This window comes from Pogona vitticeps, chromosome 2, assembly GCF_051106095.1.
Source record: "Pogona vitticeps strain Pit_001003342236 chromosome 2, PviZW2.1, whole genome shotgun sequence".
NCBI classification, from domain to species: Eukaryota; Metazoa; Chordata; class Lepidosauria; order Squamata; family Agamidae; genus Pogona; species Pogona vitticeps.
In genome coordinates, this window is record NC_135784.1 from 241,861,928 (window position 1) to 241,881,145 (window position 19,218).

Genomic DNA, 19,218 nt, shown 5'->3' on the forward strand with positions numbered 1-19,218 from the left:
ACCGTATTTTTGCTCCAATCACTTGTTGACGGTAGAAGTGGGTGAACTGATTACCTAACAAGTCACAAGTCTGGCAGCAGTGTGTGGCTTAACAGGAAACAAATACCTGCAGCAGACAATTGAGCTGACCCAACATTAGACATTAGCCCGAACCTTGGCATTCAAGGGGTATATTTAGAAAAAGAAGTAAATGGCAAAATATTCACTTCCTCCAGTAATTGCTACCAAATAGGTTTTATTTTTATTTCCCATATTACAGAAACAGAGGCTGTATCATGCATTAGCAGAAAAAAACCCATTTGATTGAAAAAAAATTAATAAAAATCCCTTTTTCTACTGCAGTCAACAGGATATTTTTCTGACTTTTCAGCACCACTGCTTACTCTCAGTGCAAGGAAAATGCAGGTGAATGCAAAAAAAAACCCAGGAGGCACATTAGCTGCTTTTTTGGTGTTTCTGTACAAAGGAGAGGTATTCTTGCACATCCTCTGCAGAACCCACCACAAAAGGTACTCTTTGATGAATCGACTCTGGCTTCACATCCAGCACTGCCTCTGTCCCAGTGGTTGCGATCCCTCCTGCCTGCTCCATGATGAAAGCGATGGGGTTGCATTCATAGAGAAGTCGGAGCTAGAACACAAATAGAAACTCTTCATTTTAGCATAGAAAGTAAGTGAAAAACCAGCTTTAACTACAAGAGTTTTGCAAATTATTGGTACTCTTTCATAGAGATCTGTCAGTATCAAAGTCTTCTGCTTGTCAAGACAATAACAGCAATTATAATTATGATGCTACTACGTGCCATCAAGTTGATATTGACTTATGCTGACCCTTTCCAGGGCTTTCTAGCTATGGAGTACTCAGAAGTGTTTCTGTAAAGTAAAATATATATTTTATGTTCAATTTGTTTCAATGGGAGCACAAAGAACATGATACTTCATATTACAATTTGAAGTCATCCAGCAAAATTAGATGCCAGTTGTTTGATGACAAACAAAATAAAGTATTACTTCACACACAGAATAATTAACGTATTAAACTGCTGCCGCAGAAATTATTCGTACATTTAAAATGTGTGCTTAAGGTGCCATATTTTATTTTGAAGGGAAATATGGTCACAGAGCAGATCTGGAAGACGCTTTCCATTGGGTTGGGAGCACAATTTCTACAGCTTTCCTCCCTACTAAGACCCTCATTTCTTTCATCTAAATATCCGTGTGTCCTTGGCGCAAAAGTTTCTTTCACAAGTCAGCTCTGCGTGCCAGTGGGTTATGTCTTTCGTATCAATGTTAATGGCAGAGGCTCAGCAGAACAGATACAATTCAAACATAGTTTGTTTTTCACTTTATCATGGCAACTGTGACATGTGACATTTATATTAGCATGCTGGAGCACTTTAAAGATTAACACATTATTATGGGATAGGCTTTTATGGAGTACAGTTCACTTCACGCAGTACAACTGATGAAGCATATTGTTGCCCATGAAAACTTATGCCATAATGAAATTGTTAAGCTAGTAAATTATTGTCTAATTGTGCAGGGATGGGATAACTGTGTAAGTTTCCTTCTTCTCTGGTAAGCTTCCCATCATGTGACTGGTAGCATGACCAATCTTGAGAACAGGAATGTGCTGGAAGGGACATTTCCACCAGGAAAGGAGATGCTTAAGTGATTGCTCTTCCATTCCCTGTTTAGGCAATAAGATACTCTCTATGGTCTTGAAAACACTTAAGAAGATAAAGATTTACCTTTCCTTTTGGACTCTTCTGATTAGCTGGATACAAAAAGATCCCACCATACACCAAGGTGCGGTGAACATCAGCCACCATGGAGCCTACGTATCGAGCCCCATAAGGAGAAGTGCCTTCCTGTAAAACAGATTGATAGAGACATGTGACAGCTTGCCCATGTTTGTTTTGAAATGTAAAAATAGATAACTAGGTCAGCGAGGAGAAATAGAGCCTTTAGATGTTGTCATGTCCCAGTTTCCATCAGTCCTACACAGAACAAGCAAACGTAAGGAATCATGAGATTTGTAGTCCAAGAAGAATGGGGATTTGTTTATTTTATTTATTTATTAAATTTATACCCTGCCCATCTAGACCGAAGTCTTTTCTGGGCAGATCGACACATTTCACATCCCCAAGCTAGATATGGGGTATCAATTTACATCCCCGATAGCAGATGATTAGAAGCTGAAATCACTTTAGTGTTCCAGAGGCATGATTCCAGAAGACCTCCATGTCTGAGCAATCAGACTTGCAAACATAGCTCATGTTTATCTTCCGATGACCAATCCCAGCTCTCAGTATGGAGCCCTCCATGTGGCTGCTTCCAGGGTATGGAACTCACAAAGGAACTTCCAAAGGAGGCTAGGCTGGCCTCCTCGTTGTTCTTCCCCTGGCAAGCAAAGACGTTTTTGTTTATCCAGGTCTTTGGCCATTAACCAGGACTGTTTAATGGTGGGTGTTGCTTCACTGTTGCTGCTACTGCTGGTTTTAAACCTCATGGATTGTTCCATGAACCTGCTATTTAAATTTACCATATTTTCCCATGGATATGATGATACTTTTTCCTAAAATAGTTACTGCAAAATCTGAGTGTTGTCTTATACATGGAAGTACACCAAAGCAGCAGCCAGAGGCGAAGGAGCAGTTGCGCTTGGCCGCCCCTCGTGGCTGCCCATTGACTGTGGCTGCAGCTGCCCTTTTACTTCCTCCAGTGCCACTCGCGGGGCTCACCTCAAGCTCACGTCGCCACCTTGTCCCCTGCCCGAAGGGAGCCCACGAGTGGCGCTGGAGGAGGTGATCGGGTGGCTGTGGTTGCAGTCAATGGGGAGCCACAAGGGGTGGCAGAGCATGACTGCTCCTTTGCCTCCGCCTCTGCCTTTGACTAATGCAAGGGTTGAAATTGGGGGTCGTCTTATACAATGGGGGGTCTTATACACGGAAAAATATGGTATATTGTAAGTTGCCTTTAGTCTTACAAGAGAATAAGGTGGGAAACAAGCAAACAAAGGAAGCTAATTTGCAATCGTGGGAGATGTAAAAAGCTCATGCTGTGACAAACAGCTGACTTTTAATGGTTTAAAAATAGCTGCTTCTAATGATATACTACTATCCGTAAGAAATATTTTCACCTTAAGAAAAAGTTCCCTCTAGCATATCTAGAAATATGAACCCATTAAAAATTTGCTTCATAGATGAATCAACGATTTCTCTAGAAACATACTGAAAATATAAACCCTTGAAAAGAGCTACTTCCTAGATGCTCCAACAATTTGGATTTTAAGTGTACAGTGGTGCCTCGCGTAGCGACATTAATCCGTGCAGCAAAAATCGCTGCTAAGCGATTTCGTCGCTAGGCGATTTTAAAAAGCCCATAGAAATGCATTAAAACCTGTTTAATGCGTTCCTATGGGCTTAAATCTCACCTTAAAGCGAAGATCCTCCATATGGCGGCCATTTTCGCTGCCTCTTAAGCAAGGAATCCGTCCCTACACACAGCGGGCGGCCATTTTTTTAACCTGGTAGCCATTTTGGAACTGTCAATCAGTTATTAAAAAATCATCGCTTTGTGATGATCGGTAAGCGAAACAGGGAACCGATCATCGCAAAGCGAAAAAAACCATTTAAAACATCGCAATGGGATCGCTTTTGCGATCGCAAAAACTTAATCACTATGCGGTTTCGTCACTAAACGGAGCGCCCGTTAAGCGAGGCACAACTGTATTTGGAATAGTCAGATTAGACACTGAGATGGGGTCCACTAAATTTTTGTCAAAAGATGGTATCTATTCCTTATCTTCTTAGAAACCAAGAAAAGATATAGTTTCTCCCATTAAATCAGTCTGCTCATTACAGGGCAAGATGACACGACAGATCCTGCTGATGGCAGCAGAAGCGGAGACAACAAGACCAGGAAACCATTGGAGTATCAGTCTAGAAGGACATCTTGTCATGCCCAATTGCCATTGTTAACTCACATTGAAATAACAATTCCTCCTTTTATCTCTTGCCATCCACTTACTCCTACTAGTTTATTTCTCATAGATTTCTCTTGCAGCTGAGGAAAGGAATAGACACCCTTGCAGTTGAGAAAAGAAATTGATACAGCATGACAGCTTGAAATTATATCTTTAAAAAGCCCTAGATAGATGCTGCAGTAATAGCGTATTTGCTTCTGCCTTGAATCCTAGAAGGGTATTATTTAAATATGTTGTTGCAATCTGAATGATATTTTCTAAGAGCTCCAGATCACAGTTATATGCTGCATTTGTTGGGATAGCGTCTGCAGTTTGAGTGAGTGTGTTGGCTCCATTCATTATTGCCACGTTGAAAGAGCAACAATGATTCTCAGCATGGTGAACATTCCGATTTCTCTTGCTAGATTTCTTTTCTGTATATTTTCTTCTTAATGTTGATATATGGCCTTGTCTGTTGTCTTGCACCTGTATTCTAAGGAGGAAGTGCCCAACCACATAACTTAAAAGAAACAATCCTGTGTTGAGTAGAATAGCTTTTATTTTTGCCCTCCCTTCTTTCTCCTATTGCAACTCTTTTAACCCTCCTCTTGTTTGGCTCCCTCTTCGGTGCTGGGTGCTGCTGGCAGGGCCACGTGTTGAAGCAGCTACCACCCTTTCCTCAACAGGGCTCGCCAGCTCTGGGACCCCGCCTCCTTCCACCCCAACACCTCTCCCTTCACTGCTGCCATTGTTTCCCCCAATGCACCCGCCAGCCACAACGGGAACCTCAGCCCACTGGAGGAACCCAAGCCGCCGCCATGGCACCTCCTGACAGTGGCGAAGGCACCCCTGGAGGAAGTGGCTCCAGGTACATATAAAGAAGGGGAAGGAGAATGGGAATAAATTAATAATAATAATTAAAATAAATGATGGTAATTGAATAAATGTAGATTGTTGCTCTTGGGAAAAAAAACACCCCCCGAAAATAAGCCCCAATGAGTTTTTTTGAGCAAAAATTAATATAAGACCCTATTTTATTTTCAGGGAAACACGGTAGCAGTGTTCCTTTCTTGGATTTTTCCTCTGATTGTTTTATCCTTAGTTGGACAAAGAGTTTGATTTCAAATGTTAGGGGTTGTTCTTGTTTTAATCATGTTATGACTTGTATGACTATAAGGTAAAGGTAAGGGTTCCCCTTGACATTTAGTCCAGTCATGTCTGACTCTAGGGCATGGTGCTCATCCCGGTCTCCAAGCCACAGAGCCAGCGTTTGTTCAAAGACAGTTTCTGTGGTCAAGTGGCCAACGCGACTGGACGTGGAGCGCCGTTACCTTCCCACCAAGGTGGTACCTATTTATCTGCTCACATTTTAACATGCTTTTGAACTGCTAGGTTGGCAGGAGCTGGGACAAGCGATGGGAGCTCACTCCATCGCGTGAATTCGATCTTACGACTGCTGGTCTTCTGACCTTGCAGCACAGAGGCTTCTGCAGTTTAACCCGCAGCACCACCTCGTCCCACAGGGTGTATGACTATACCCTGAAACAAGGTGTTCCTGTATTCTTCTCAGCAGCTGACTTTGTAAAATCTGTAACAAGCACTTTTGCTTTCCATAAAACCAAACTCATTTCTCTGCATAAATTACCACAGTGCATCACAGCACAAATTATATCTAAAGAGCAGTTATATATTTTGCATTTGAATAATCTGATCATAGTACACCATGCTAGAAAAAGCACAACAATCACTGTGCAAAAAAGAAGAATGGGCCTATTCTAATTGTGACTTACTGTGGCTCAAGTAAGTTGCAAACAGAGTAAGCCCATTTGAATTAATAGAACCTACAAGGAGCTGATGCACTAAAACCCTGCTGATTCAATGGGCATGCTCTGGTGTGATTTAGTACACTAAGCAACAGGATCAAATCAACCCTGAAATCTCTCTTGAAGCCTAAATGACTAAGCTGATGTTGTCATACTTTGATCACATCATGAGAAGATAAGACAACTGGAAAAGTCAATAGTGTTGGGAAAAGTTGAAGTCAGTAGGAAAAAAGAAGACCAAATATAGATTAATTCAATAAAGGAAGCCATTATCTTGTGTTTTCAAGACCTAAGCAAGGCTGTTACCGATATAACTTTTTGGAGTTCATTAATTAATAGGGTTTCCATAGATCAGAAATGACTTGATTGCACATAACAACATCAAGCCCTTTTAAACAAATTGGAACTTTCTTGTAAGTACAGTAAATCTTCGTAAGATTAGGTTGAATAAACTGATAATCTTTTTTAAAATGAAGTGACAATTCTTTCCTGTGTGATTTACTTATCAAACTGTCAGAAGCTTTTGACTTATACTTTTACCACAGTACATTCTTTCGTAAGCTGGATGAGATGATGCCAATATGCAATTAGGGGTATCCACCAGATTCAGATTCAGATACAATGCATATTCCCTCCCAAATCAGCCTGATTCAGGTCACTTTGTACCTGGTATGGATCAAAACAAAATGTCCAAAGGCATTTCTGGGACAAAAACAAGCAACTTTACAAATCAACTTGGATCCAGGGCCACAAATATAGTCAGCCTTCAAGTCAGCTAACTATGTTAAATTGGGCTAGCTTGTCTGCCTCTTTAGGGTCTATTGTGCTTCCAAATTTCACATACATCAGTGCAAAACAAAATAGCTATACAGTAGCTGTTCTGTTTTCCAATGCATTGATTTTACAAATTGATTCAGATTTGGCTCACAGATCATAGTGGGTGGGGCACAAATTGCTCTGGATTGAATCAGGATAGATTCTGAAGCCCTCGGAGATCGAGTAGCATGGATTAAGAGATGCAGCCTTTGTCAAGTTGTCTGTGACTGTCTCACAAAAAACCAAGAGCCACTGAGTCAACACTGTGTGCTGCCATTTTCAGTAGTTTGAAGGTCGTCTGTAGCCTGCATGACTATTAGTCCTTCCCAGCTGAAGCTGAAGTGAGTAATCTTCTTTTGAGATTACTGAGGATTGCACCAAGGATCTTCTCGATTCCTTTACATTGTATGGTTGCTCCTTCTTAATAGAAATTAAGAGAGTTTAGAACATTTATCTTTTGGACTACAGCTGCCAGAATACTTTAGCCAGCATTGCCAAGGGAACTGCTAGCTGGGAAATTTTGCAAGTCGTAGTACAAAGCTAAACTTTGCCTCTGACTCGTTGCAAGATATTGGGTTTTTTTCATTTATATACCTATTTCAAACACTTTGAAATGTATAGATTAATAACCATAGACTTTTATTCCCTCATCAGTGAAATATGAAATATGAACACCTGACAGACACTTCCCTTGCAAAGATCTTGCCATTTTCCCATATCAAATGAACTGACATGTTTTCACCCATTTTTACTGGTGATCCAATCTGTTTCTAGAGGGGTACCTTTGGAAACTTGAATGATCCCAAACATAACAATCTTCTCTGATTTTAGCTGCTAAGCAGAACTGGGGCAGGTAAATATTTGGAAGGGCAACAAAGGAATATAAGGGACCTACAGACAGAAGAACTAGGGAAAAAAAGTCTAGTCTGAAATCCTGGGGAACTGCTGCCAACTGGAACTGACAATACTGGCCTTAAAGGGCCACTCATCTGACAGGGCAGTTTTCTATGTTTCTGAGTGAAAAAAAATATTCTTAGGACGCCTGGGCAGTCCAACAGCATAACAAAATACAACTATTTTGCATGCACAGAGGAGCTGTGCATGCCCTAATAAAGTCTAAGAGCATATATGAGTATTTTGACTGCCAAATGAGTGCATGCTGAAACTTTACATATTCATATGTCAAAACTCCGGGCTTTGCAGCAGAATGTGCAAAAGCAAAAAGTACCAGGCATCCCTGTAATTGGTTGCACAATTATTTCTGTAATTTGTAGAGTCAAAGGCACATCTTGTATTATGCAACAGCATCATATCTGACTGTGTTGTTGGAGGGCTCTCTGGGACTGTGCAGTTTCCTGAGGGCTATACAGGTTACGTCTCTTTTCCCATAAGACACAGTGGAGAATGCAATTCACAGCCTCTCGCTCTGCATCCAGAAACCTAGCTAACTTGATCTATATGTGTTTGCCTTGTAACAAAAATTCTGATGTAGGTTTTCATTGCTATTATGGGCTAAAGTATACAGTAGGGCCCATGTATCCATGGGATCAGTATTCACTGATTCACTTGTCCACAGTCTGAAAATATTAAAAATATTGAAAGAAAAAAAATATTTTCACATGTATTAACAGAACTAGCCACTAGAGGGTTAGTGAAGAATACATAGCATGGTCACTGCCATCCTCTAGTGGCTGGTTCTGGTAATGCATGTGAAAATAATTTTTTTCTGATTTTTTCCCCTTTTATTATGGTATATATGTAAAGTGTTTGCTATTAGCCATGGTTTTCAGTATCTGTGGGGGGCTTGGAACCAATCCCCAGCGGATATGGAGTCCTACTATATTAATTGTATGTGCAAACCATGCTATGTTGTGTGTAACAGTGATAAGAATGATTCAATTTCACATAGTAAAACCGGCGATCAAGCGGCAGCAATATGCCATTGCATGTTACCTCAGGAAATTTCTTCTTTTGTAAATACTCTGTCAGAGCAGGATCAAAGTACTTGGCATAACCCTCATTAATGCTGTAGATTTTCCCCTTCTTCTTCATCTTTACATCTTTATCTACCAAAATGAATTCACCAAGAGCCTGAAGAACAGAGAGTACATGTCAAAGTTATACAGGTTGTAAGGTGATTTCTTTGACACTTGTTCACATTCATAAATAGATGTGCTTAGCCTGAGGAAGCAGATTTAATCTACAAAATCTTGCTATTTGTTTAATTTCTTAGTGGTCCTATAAAAAGGATCCCCCTCCAAACCATAAAATGTACAATGTACAAATGTTCAGATTTGACTGAAATCCTGCAACATTTGATTGCAAGCCAAAAAACATTGCAAGCTTAATTCCAAATAAATGTGCAGGGTATTCGTTATCCCTGATACCAAGATTTGTCTTTGTAACATTTCTTTTCGTTCCCATTATACAAAACATAGTGAAAGTAAACACACCCTCCTACAGCAGGCAGAAAATTCCCCAGTACTGACACAATTTTCAGAAAATTTTCAGACAACACTGCATTGACCCTTTCCTCCAAGGAACTTCACTTCTGCCCAATCTGTAGCTACGAATATTGCCCCTCTGTTCTCTTTCAATATTCAGACTACAAAATAAGCTCCAAGTCTCTGGAGAACATCACTTTTCCAAATTCTAGTTCAGATTATACTCACAAACCCAAAAAGAGACTTCCAACAATCTGGGTAACATCTCTGAGTAGCTCTTACCAGATGATTTTTTCTGGAAAATTAGTCAGTCATCATACTAGCACAAGTTGACCTTTCAGCTATTCATTGCTTAGGAAAAGGTAGCAGCCCCACCAAATTACAAATGTTGGAGGAGGTGTGTGGACAGCATGCAATAAATGCTGGGCAAAAGCTGGTGTCAGGGTCTCAAAATTCTGTTGAACTAAAACTCCCATCAGCCTTAGCCATCTGGGGATGAGGGGTGAGGGGAGCTGAAGTCCCACAACACTGAAAGGGCCATGCATTCCTCACTCTAGCCCATAGCACCTTCCCTTTCTACTTTTATATAGTAGGCCCATTTGCTTATATTCCCTTTCAAAGATTCATCCGTTAAATTTATGGTGAACAAAGGTGCTATATACAAGGCCCTTTGTGATGTCTCAGATGATCACGGATAGTAACATATTTATGGGGGAGGGGGCAGGAAACAGGTGATAATTGTTTACAGGTTATGATGAACAAAGCTACTATAGGATGCCCATACAAGTTGTTTTGCAAGAGATATCTTCAGTAAAGTAGATCCTTATTCAAATTTTGAAAGAAATTGAATATGCATTTATCATCCTCACTTGGCAAACGGCCCAGCGGCTTCCGCTTGCATTACAATGTGCGCTGCAATTGGAAGCAATGCAATCTGCACAGTGTGACTCCTAGGCCTGGCATTTAAAGAGAGGTGCTTATTATAGGCAGATGATTCTTTTTGCAGTTCTGGTGTGGCTTTGTGCTAAAGCCCCAAGCTAAAACCGCAGAATGTTGTTACCCTGGCATGCCCTTTGTCAGGGAAATTATGTTCCCACAGGCACGTTCCAAATAAGCAGGAGGCACTGGGTAACAAAGAGCCCAAGCAGAATCTGTACAGAGTGGGAAATTATATTTCTATAACTCGTAACTGAATCATGAAGAAGTAGGAGTATGATTTAGTCACAATGTGCCAATTTTTAATTTTATTATTATTTTTTGGTTAGCTGATACTTCCTGTTGTGGAAAGAAAGCTTTACTGTAAATGTTCGCAGGCTTCATTTGTTCCCCTAAATCTTTGTAGCTTCTTTTAGGTACCCATCAGCTTCTACTTCAGCACTAATTTCCCCAGACGACTTCTTTTTTATTGGCTATACAGCACTAGTTAAAGAAGTATTGCACCTCCACCATTATGATATCATCATGTGCGAATATCACAAAGTCCATTCAGAGGGAGGGCAGTCAGAATGCACAGGAGCGCCTTTGTAATCTGTACTTCCTCCCGCCTGTTGAAAGGGATAGATGCTGGGCAAAAGGAATATCAGAGAGCAATAGGACTATTCTTATTAATATTAATGTCCATGTGAAATACCGGATCTAGCATGAAGAGGTCCACGCCTTGCCCTGTGGAAAGTGCCACCAGTGTAGCACTACCATACAAAGCATAACCGGCTGCAACTATGTTGCGTCCAGGCTGTAAGGCATCCTTTTCAGAAGGCTCATCTTCTGATGTCTAAGAGATAAAGAAAGAGAAGAGAAAGATACCATAAAAACAAATAAGATTCCTCTGAGTTATGGAACTATTTTACACATAATTCCATGTGGTATGATTTGACCTGGCCTCCATTTAGTGTGGTGGCTCCCAATCTAGGGTCCCTAGATGTTCTTGGATTACAACTTTCAGAAATCCTGGTCTGCATAGCTAGTGGTGAAGGCTTCTGGAAGTTTTAGTACAGGAACATTTGGGCATCCAAGGTTAGGAACCACTGATTTAGTGCCCATAGCAGCACAAAGAGTTGTTTAATATGTGTATTTAGTGCTGTCAAGACAATTCTAGCTTACAATGACCCTAGTAGAAGTTTTTGTAGCATGTGGGATATTTAAGATGTCGTTTTACCAGTGCCAACTTCCTACAGTGAGTTCCCATGGCCAAATGGGGATTAAAACCCAGGTCTCCTGAGTCATAGTCACTCTGTCCACCCATACTTCATTGGCTCTACATTCTTTATCATCTAATGGCCAGGACTAAAAGTCATTGGGCCTTGGTGATGTCCTTTTCAATAAGGCTGCAACAAGAGCCCAGACGAGTTTCCAAAAGGAACAGACACAGGGTGCCAGAGTCAGAGATGATCCCTGAACCTCTGGCAGTTTCACATCCCTGCACCTCAAGCTCCTTTTGCAGCTGCATTTACAAAGTAAATGAATGTGGAAAATGCTAGTGATCTCATATCTCATTCAGCCAGAACTTCAGCTGGATTTGGGCCACAGTAGTTGGCCAGTTGAGGGTCTGTAGCTTAAGTGGTAACGCATTCTTCGGATGCTGAACATCCTAGGCTCTCAGCTCAGGATCAGGTGCAAGGTGATGGGGGAAAGGTTTTCCTACAGAATTCCTGACATTTAAGATAGACCTTATAGAACTAGATGATTTGGAGCCAAGCTGTATGATCTGGCCTTTTGGAATAAACATACAGTGATGCCTCGCTAAACGATTGCCTCACAGGATGAAAAACCTGCAAAACGATTGTTTTTTGCGATCACTATGGTGCCTCGCAAGCCTTTTTTTTTCTATGACCGTGCTTCGCAAGACATGCTTTTTTAGACCGATGCTTCGCAAGACTTTTTTTTTTTTTGAGACCGATGCATAGGGAACCTCGCAAGATGATTTTTTTCACAAGACGACGATTTTCATGGAACGAATCAAAATCATCTTGTGAGGCACCGCTGTATGTATTTTATGTAAAAGTCAAATGTCCAAGTCACATAGCAACTGTTTCTTTTCTTCACTCTATCAGCTTACCTTCTTGTAGATAGCAAATATGGTTCCTATGGAAGCTAAGCAGTCTATATTGGAAGAACCATCTAGAGGATCAAAGCATACCACATATTTACCCTGGAAGAGGAGAAAAAAACATCGGTCTTAAATAATATGTTACCAGGATCAATCCATGTTCATTGTATGGAAGAAACTATTTGTAAATTCTCAGAGCTGTACAGCAGAAACAAAATCTGTCCAAACTGATTGTTTGAGGTACATATCATTATCATGGCTTATAGCACACTAGTTATTATGTCCTGCAAAGGGAGTGGTAATATTAAAAAATTAGAGCAGAAAAATACATATACATAAAGTTTAGAAAAGGTAGTGGTTAGGACATCAAAGGCTCTGAAAAGATATGTTCTGACTACTTTAGGCAACAAGAAGTGGATCTTTGTGGCTGAAATCCTCTTGTATAATTACACAAAAAGGTGTAATTTTTAGCTGTGAATTGCTGTAAGTTAAGAAATCTCTGTAGACATTATCTGATGCATAACATGTCCCACAACTTGGAATGTGATGAATAATGCCTATGAATTTTTTTTAACCTATGGTAATTCATCACTAAAAAGTCTGCCTTTTACATCACTGTACTCCAGGATTTCAGCCACTCCCCCCCCCCAATTTATTCAGATGTTAATTGCAAGTCCCTTCCTATCCTTCTCAGCAGTCATTTTTCATTTAAAAAATTATGGATGTGGGGCTTGCAAGAGCGCTGGGGAGCCAAAACCTGGCAAAATTGCCCACCACAAATGGTACCAGGGACCATTTTGAGCAACATCAATTCTACTGAGAATGTGCAGGGATGGGGGATCTGGAAGAGTCTTGGGTAACAATGGTTGATTGCATTTTGCCTATCCCTGCCCTAAATCTCAAAAGCAGTTTTTCCAAAGCTTGAAGAGGTTTTTTTTTTTTTCCTACTACCAGCTCCAGAATCCCTTGTCAGTTAGACAGGGAATTTTAGGGCCTCTAATCCCAAAAGGAAGTCTTTTATATTTCGAGCATTTTAGGTGTCAGAAGAGGTTGCAATGGGAAGCCACCAATGGACACAATGTAATGTTCTTCTCTCTTTAGTTTATTAATCCACATCTGGCTACTACGATTTTGTCCTCATTAATTCATTAATGCTTAGCTTTGCGTCAGGTAACGTCTTTTTCATAAGCAATGCAATTGCGCCATCTGCTGCTAAAAGAGCCACACACCCTGCTCTCTTCCAAACCAATCTGCATGCATACACACCCTTCTCTCCTTTGGGGTGATAATAGCATCTTTATTCTCTTCTGAGACAAGGACACATGTGCTGTAGGAGGATTGTAACATGTTGATAACCAGAGAATTTGATAACACATCTAGCTTCTTCTGTTCATCCCCAGTCACATTCACAGTGCCTGCTATTCCATACCTAAGAAGGGGGAAACGTATTAATATATAGTAATGTATGTTGTAAAATTGTTGCAAAATTGTACACTGAGTTGTAAAATTTATGTTGTAAAATTGTACACTGAGTTTCCTTTCTGTTTTTTTTCTTGATTTTTTAGGGCTCAAATTAACCAGTATAGTTTCCTCTGAAATAGATAAATGTTCATAACAATTCCTTATTGTTATTGTTATTGTAACGTTTTGCAGCTTATACATGCCAACAGTCACTGTTGCTGGAATGTGCTTGTGGAACTTGGATGTAACTTGGCCTCTGTCTCTACCATGTTCTACATTCTTCTAACACTTACAATACACTTGAACTCCCTATTTCTCACAGTCCCACAATGCCGTCAAGTGAGAATTACAGTCATCATGCAAGCTGCTCTCCACCACTGACTAAATGTATTGGATCCACTATAACCATAACCTTAGTCAGACATCCAGTCATTTATTCAGCTTTTGAGTTGGCCCTGTTGCCAAACCTTTAGGGATAATTATGTAAATACACACAAGCACACACAAGCACCAATGTCCACTAAAATATAATGAACAACAATAATTTAATGGTCAAGAAACCTGCTAAATCGCCGTCTTCTGAATTTAATACAGATTCTTGCAATTATTAAGAGAATACAGTTTTAATGAGTAGAAATATCATGAAACTACAGGAGAAAAAGAAGCAAACTTTATTCAGGAAATTAAAAAAGGAACAGAAACAACAATATCCTTGTTAATTAGCATTATAGATTTGTATTCAATGGATAGAATCCAATTGGTGATCACACAAGATTTGAGTAACTTGCCACAATTAATTGATGAAATTCCAGGTTGCATCTCAATAATGCTGTCAAGCAAGTAACCAAGACACACTCTGGAAACCTCCTCAGCCACAACTAGCCACGGCAAGTCACACAAACCTTACACAAATATCAATAAGATTCTGGCCAATGTGTATTAATTTCCCTCTAGTGCAATATATGACCTCTCATTGGATGCCAGTGTATAATTACTGGTACACCGTACTCTCCTGTTTTTAATATGCCTTTAGTCGATATTATTTATCAATATCATTGCCTGTCATTATTTTACTGTGTTGTAAGCTGCCCTGGGAATAATTCTTACATGCCAGAGCGTTCATAGGCCAGTATCCTATTGCATAAAGTGGAGTGGAAGGGCATTCACATAAGCAGCCCTCCCCAACTCTGGCCCGTTCCCAGCATGTGCTTTTTTTCTTATACTGGTTGCAAGATCAGTCACACAACTGGTTGCATAACAGGAAGTGAGCCAATGCAGGGAGAATCTCTGTGTGACTGCCATGATTGCCGTGTATTTAGGAATAGGCTACTAGTCATAACCTTTCATAGACAAGGAATGGGATCCAGCATTAGTGAAGCTTGAAGTCAACATTTAAGGAGTTTTCTAGTTAAAGTTTCTGCTTTATTTTTCCTATCTGTTTTTTTTTTGGGGGGGGGGAAGGGGCTGCTTGGGCACATTTGGAAGACTTTAAAAAAAAGAATAAGCTTATTTTCTTACTTACCTATTTTTTAAAAAAGAACTAAACAATAATGGAGAAAAGGAACAATGATTAAAGAAGTAATGTAACAATTTACTATAAAAATTGTGTAACTGATGGGAACGAGTTACTCCCTGGTAGGACAGCAGTGGCAGGTTAAAGTATTACAAAATGTACCACTTCCCAAAAGTCCATTTTCAAGCTCCAAAGAACAGGATTTGTATGATTTCCAGTCTATCACTTGAATAGCTGAATCGAACCCCTATATACACACCATTTAAAAAAACCCTCTCTGAATATTTGTGAACCATGAAATTCTAGGGCTCATGGTTATGAGACAAAAGTCCTAAATATGCAAAAGTAGCTACGTGACCCACCTATAGAAACAAAGCTCTGGGTTGGCCAACACAGGTCCACATATTCCCCACTGTGCCTCCTGGAGAGGGGCTGGCCTCGATGATTGATAGGGTCCTTTTCAGGTCTGCAGTTCTAAAGGTTCTAAGGTTATTATGTAGTTGCCCTTTACGAGCTACAAACAAGGCAAGCTTCTGAGTTCTCCAGAAGTCTTCATCAGGCAAAGATGGTAGTAAATTTGGGTTAAGGCCAAATAGTCCAAAAATTAAGTCAGTCAGAGGTGATGTCCATTGCTCTTGAAGCCAGACTGCCAGCAAGGCAAGTTGGCATTTGCAGATTCCTCATGAGACAGATATGTCAAAGGTATAAAATTACAGTCCCTCTGCACACAAAGCCTGGCCTGGACCCCTGTAGTTCTGTTCATTGCTTAATGAGGCATTCACTTGAAAGCCTCCATGCTGGGCCTGCTTCTGCTTTCCTGCTTTGCCTCCTCCATGCATTCATTGTAACATCTGCATTTTACTCCCAATGTCACACAATGAAATGCAGGCAATTAAATCACTATGCAGCGAAGTTCTGCTTCCCTGTACCTAACATGAGAGTCACCCATAATCAATAACTGGAATACTTAGCATGATAATTAGCAGTATGCCACATCGCAATTAACACAACCATCCTTATAACTAGGCCTCTCTTCCATAATCAGAAGTACAGGGAATGAAATGACAAAACACCTTTTATATGAACAGTTTCCAGTAGTGCAATAGGAGACATCTTTTCTCAGAAGTCCACTAAGTTTAATGGGATTTCAGTGCTTAGGGCTGTAGCCTTCAAGTATGATCCAATGCACACTTCCTTGGAGGTAAGCACCATAACACACAATGAGATTTATTTCTGAGTAAACTTGGATGTTGTTACGTACTGTCAAATCACAAATCACAAACCTAATAGGGTTTTCAAAGTACATTAGATATTTTAGGAATTGTTTTACCTTTCCTATCCCCTGGTGACTTTCCACGGCCAAGTGGGGATTCAGACCTACATCTCTCGAGTCCTAGTTCATCACTCTTATCTCCTACACACAACACTGGCTCTCTAAATTGTTACAGGACTGCACTTTTAGTAAATAGGTCCCTTGAGATTTTCACAATTTGTATAGTGGTACTTAGTTGGGAGAGAAAAAGCTGTTAATTATTGCAGGCAAAGAAAGCATGCCACACTTCCACCAGTGTTGAGGCTGAACAATCCAGAAGCCAATTATACCAGAGTTTGCTCTAGGTGACCAATCACAAAACAATGTAAGTTGATGTGGAGAGTATGGGAGATCTGAAAAGCTTGTGGGAATACAACCAGATGGTTTTCAACACTTAAGGAACTGCAGCTGTTCACAGCAAGCCCTCTGCAGTGTCTAGCTCAGCCTGCAGTTTCATTGTTCCTATGCAATATATTCATTCATAAACAATAGATCGACAGTTATAATAGTCTCGCTCACACTCTTATTCAAATAAAATTCTTTTTTCAGTAATGACATTCAGTTGGAGTAGTATCAATGGCCGTTCGAGACATAGATTTGAGAGGCATGTGTTTTGATTGCAAAACTAGCTCTTTTTCATTCCAACCACACAGAATTCCCAATTCTGGCTCCAGCATTTAGTGGAGCACTGCATGCAATGTGTCAATACGACTCCCTCTGCACCATCCCAAATGGGACCACCCTGAGTTTCTGCTCCCCCCGTCCGTCCCCCCGTCCCCCTGCAAACTCACATATGAGCAAGGCCTGCTTTTCGGACTGCTGTCGAGATGGCCTTGATAGCAGTGAGCATAGAGTTCAGGAGCTGGGTCAGTTCTCCTGTTGCCCCTTTCACCCGGCGTCCTCTCTCCATGACAAACCGGTTAAGGGTCAGCATGTCTGTTTCGAAGGGGCTTCTGTCCGACATCTTGGCTGGCAAACAGGGTTGATTTTCTTAGCTAGAATTTAGGAGTTTCTTTCTCCCCTCAGTGTTGCTCTCTTCAGGAGCAGTTTTATTTTGGGAAGAAGCTCTTGGCTTGCATGCTAGACATGGTTTACTAAAAGGTTCCCAAACCCATGTGACTTAAATGCCTGGAATAGACCTGCAGCACAACTTGCCCGGATCTTTAAGGCTTCAAGGGAACAACTTAAACACCACTCAGCAAACGACCCTCTCCTTCTCCTTCTGCACTAAAACCAACAACTGCCCAGTAAGCGTGGCCTGTTTACTGTGACACTGAAAGAGTTGCGTCCCCAGTCTGTTTATTTTGCAAACGTTATTAATTTTCCTCCTGTTGGTAGGGATTTTCCTGTTGTGAAAATTTCAGTGTGGAAAATGTATGTCATGTAAGGCAGTTTGGTGAAGAAGGATGGATTCAAAGACAACCAAATTGGCATATGCAGATAAAATTGTTGGCAATTACCTTGGTAGCCACCTAGTTTGTCTGGTTTATCAGATGTGGCTTTACGTGAAGAAATTAAACCTGGTTTGAATTACTCATGCCCTACATCACGACAGGCAATTTTCAGGAGTGCTAGAGTTGCACACGGACGTGTCAGGAACTTGGAGGCCCATCTCGTTTCCTGTGCAGCTCCCTCCCAATATTGTTTTTTTTTAAGGCTTTGTTTCACTAAACACCCCCATGCGCTCTAGATATTTGTATTCCCAAGGATATGAACATGAATAGTTAAAGGTAAAGATTCCCCTTGACAATTAGTCCAGTCGTGTCTGACTCTAGGGGGCGGTGCTCATCCCTGTTTCCAAGCCATAGAGCCAGTGTTTGTCTGTAGACAGTTTCTGTGGTCACATGGCCAGCACGACTAGACACAGAACGTCGTTACCTTCCCACCGTGGTGGTACCTATTTATCTACTCGTATTTACATACTTTCGAACTGCTAGGTTGGCAGGAGCTGGGACAAGCGACGGGAGCTCACTCAGTCACGTGGATTAGATCTTACAGGTGCAGTTCTTCCATAGATTGCAGCACAGAGGCTTCTGTGGTTTAACCCTCTATGAACATGAATAGGCGACATCTATTCCTGACTGAACCATTTTATTCTTTGCACGATTAGAGGAAGCTTGTTTATTATCAAGGCCACATTTCCTTATACCTTCTGTCCCAAGAGAGGTTTGGTGCCGTAATCTTAGAATGTAGCTTTGAGTCACCACTACACCACGAGGGAACAGGAGAGTTTGTGGAGAAGAAAATATATTAAATCTAAACTGTTATTATGGGCCTGAAGAAATCTAAAATCCAAACCACTTCTATTTTGATTGAGTCTAGATGATGGTAGGGAGTGACCCCTGCCAGATGGAAAAAGTAGCAGTTCCTTTGAGAAGTATCTCTGGGTTATCTGGAAGATAAACTTGTTCAAGGTAAGTTTGACCAGCCTTTGCGTCAGCTGCTTTTCTTCTTGGAGAGTGGCATGGGATTGCGCATAATCTCCAACAGTGGTTCTCATCCCCAAATCCTCTGATGTTTCTGGACTGCAACTCCCAGTAGTCCTCACCACTAGCTGCGCTGGCAATAACTTCTGGAAGCTGCATTCTAAGAACGTCCTGAGACCCAAGGATGAGAACTATTGTTCTAGAAGTTTCTGGGGAAACTGGATTGGGATTGGCTGTTGTGTGTCATCACTTTTGCTAAGGCTTAAAATAAAAAAAGTGGACCATTCAAAGACTAAAATAGGTTTTGTGACTTGGGTGCTAGTTTAGGACTCCTAGAAAGACTCCTGCAGTTACACAGTGCAAACCTTGGTGAGGTTTTCACTCTGTGTAAGCTCAGGAGTCTTTCTATAT

General features: G+C 40.8%; 1 protein-coding gene across 1 annotated transcript; it reads right to left on the reverse strand.

Moving 5' to 3' along the window:
- Nucleotides 1-218: 218 nt before the first annotated feature.
- LOC110085542 (fructose-1,6-bisphosphatase isozyme 2) lies at nucleotides 219-18,090 on the reverse strand. Its single transcript, XM_020805819.3, has 7 exons — nucleotides 17,173-18,090; nucleotides 13,362-13,524; nucleotides 12,105-12,197; nucleotides 10,680-10,820; nucleotides 8,559-8,696; nucleotides 1,751-1,870; nucleotides 219-630 (listed from the first exon to the last, which is right to left on the reverse strand). The coding sequence occupies exons 1-7, from the start codon at nucleotides 17,343-17,345 to the stop codon at nucleotides 436-438; spliced, it is 1,023 nt and encodes a 340-aa protein (XP_020661478.1). The 5' UTR covers nucleotides 17,346-18,090; the 3' UTR covers nucleotides 219-435.
- Between the last annotated feature and the right edge of the window lie 1,128 nt (nucleotides 18,091-19,218).

Bases quoted from the DNA above. Each gene is read 5' to 3' on its own strand.
- LOC110085542 (XM_020805819.3), bottom strand. From the start codon at position 17,345: ATGTCGGACAGAAGCCCCTTCGAAACAGACATGCTGACCCTTAACCGG. The intron at 8,697-10,679 runs GTATTTCACATG...TCTGTTCTTCAG, and splicing joins ACCTCTTCATGCTAGATCCG to GCTCTTGGTGAATTCATTTT. The intron at 1,871-8,558 runs GTAACATGCAAT...TCTGTTTTACAG, and splicing joins AAAAGAAGAAATTTCCTGAG to GAAGGCACTTCTCCTTATGG.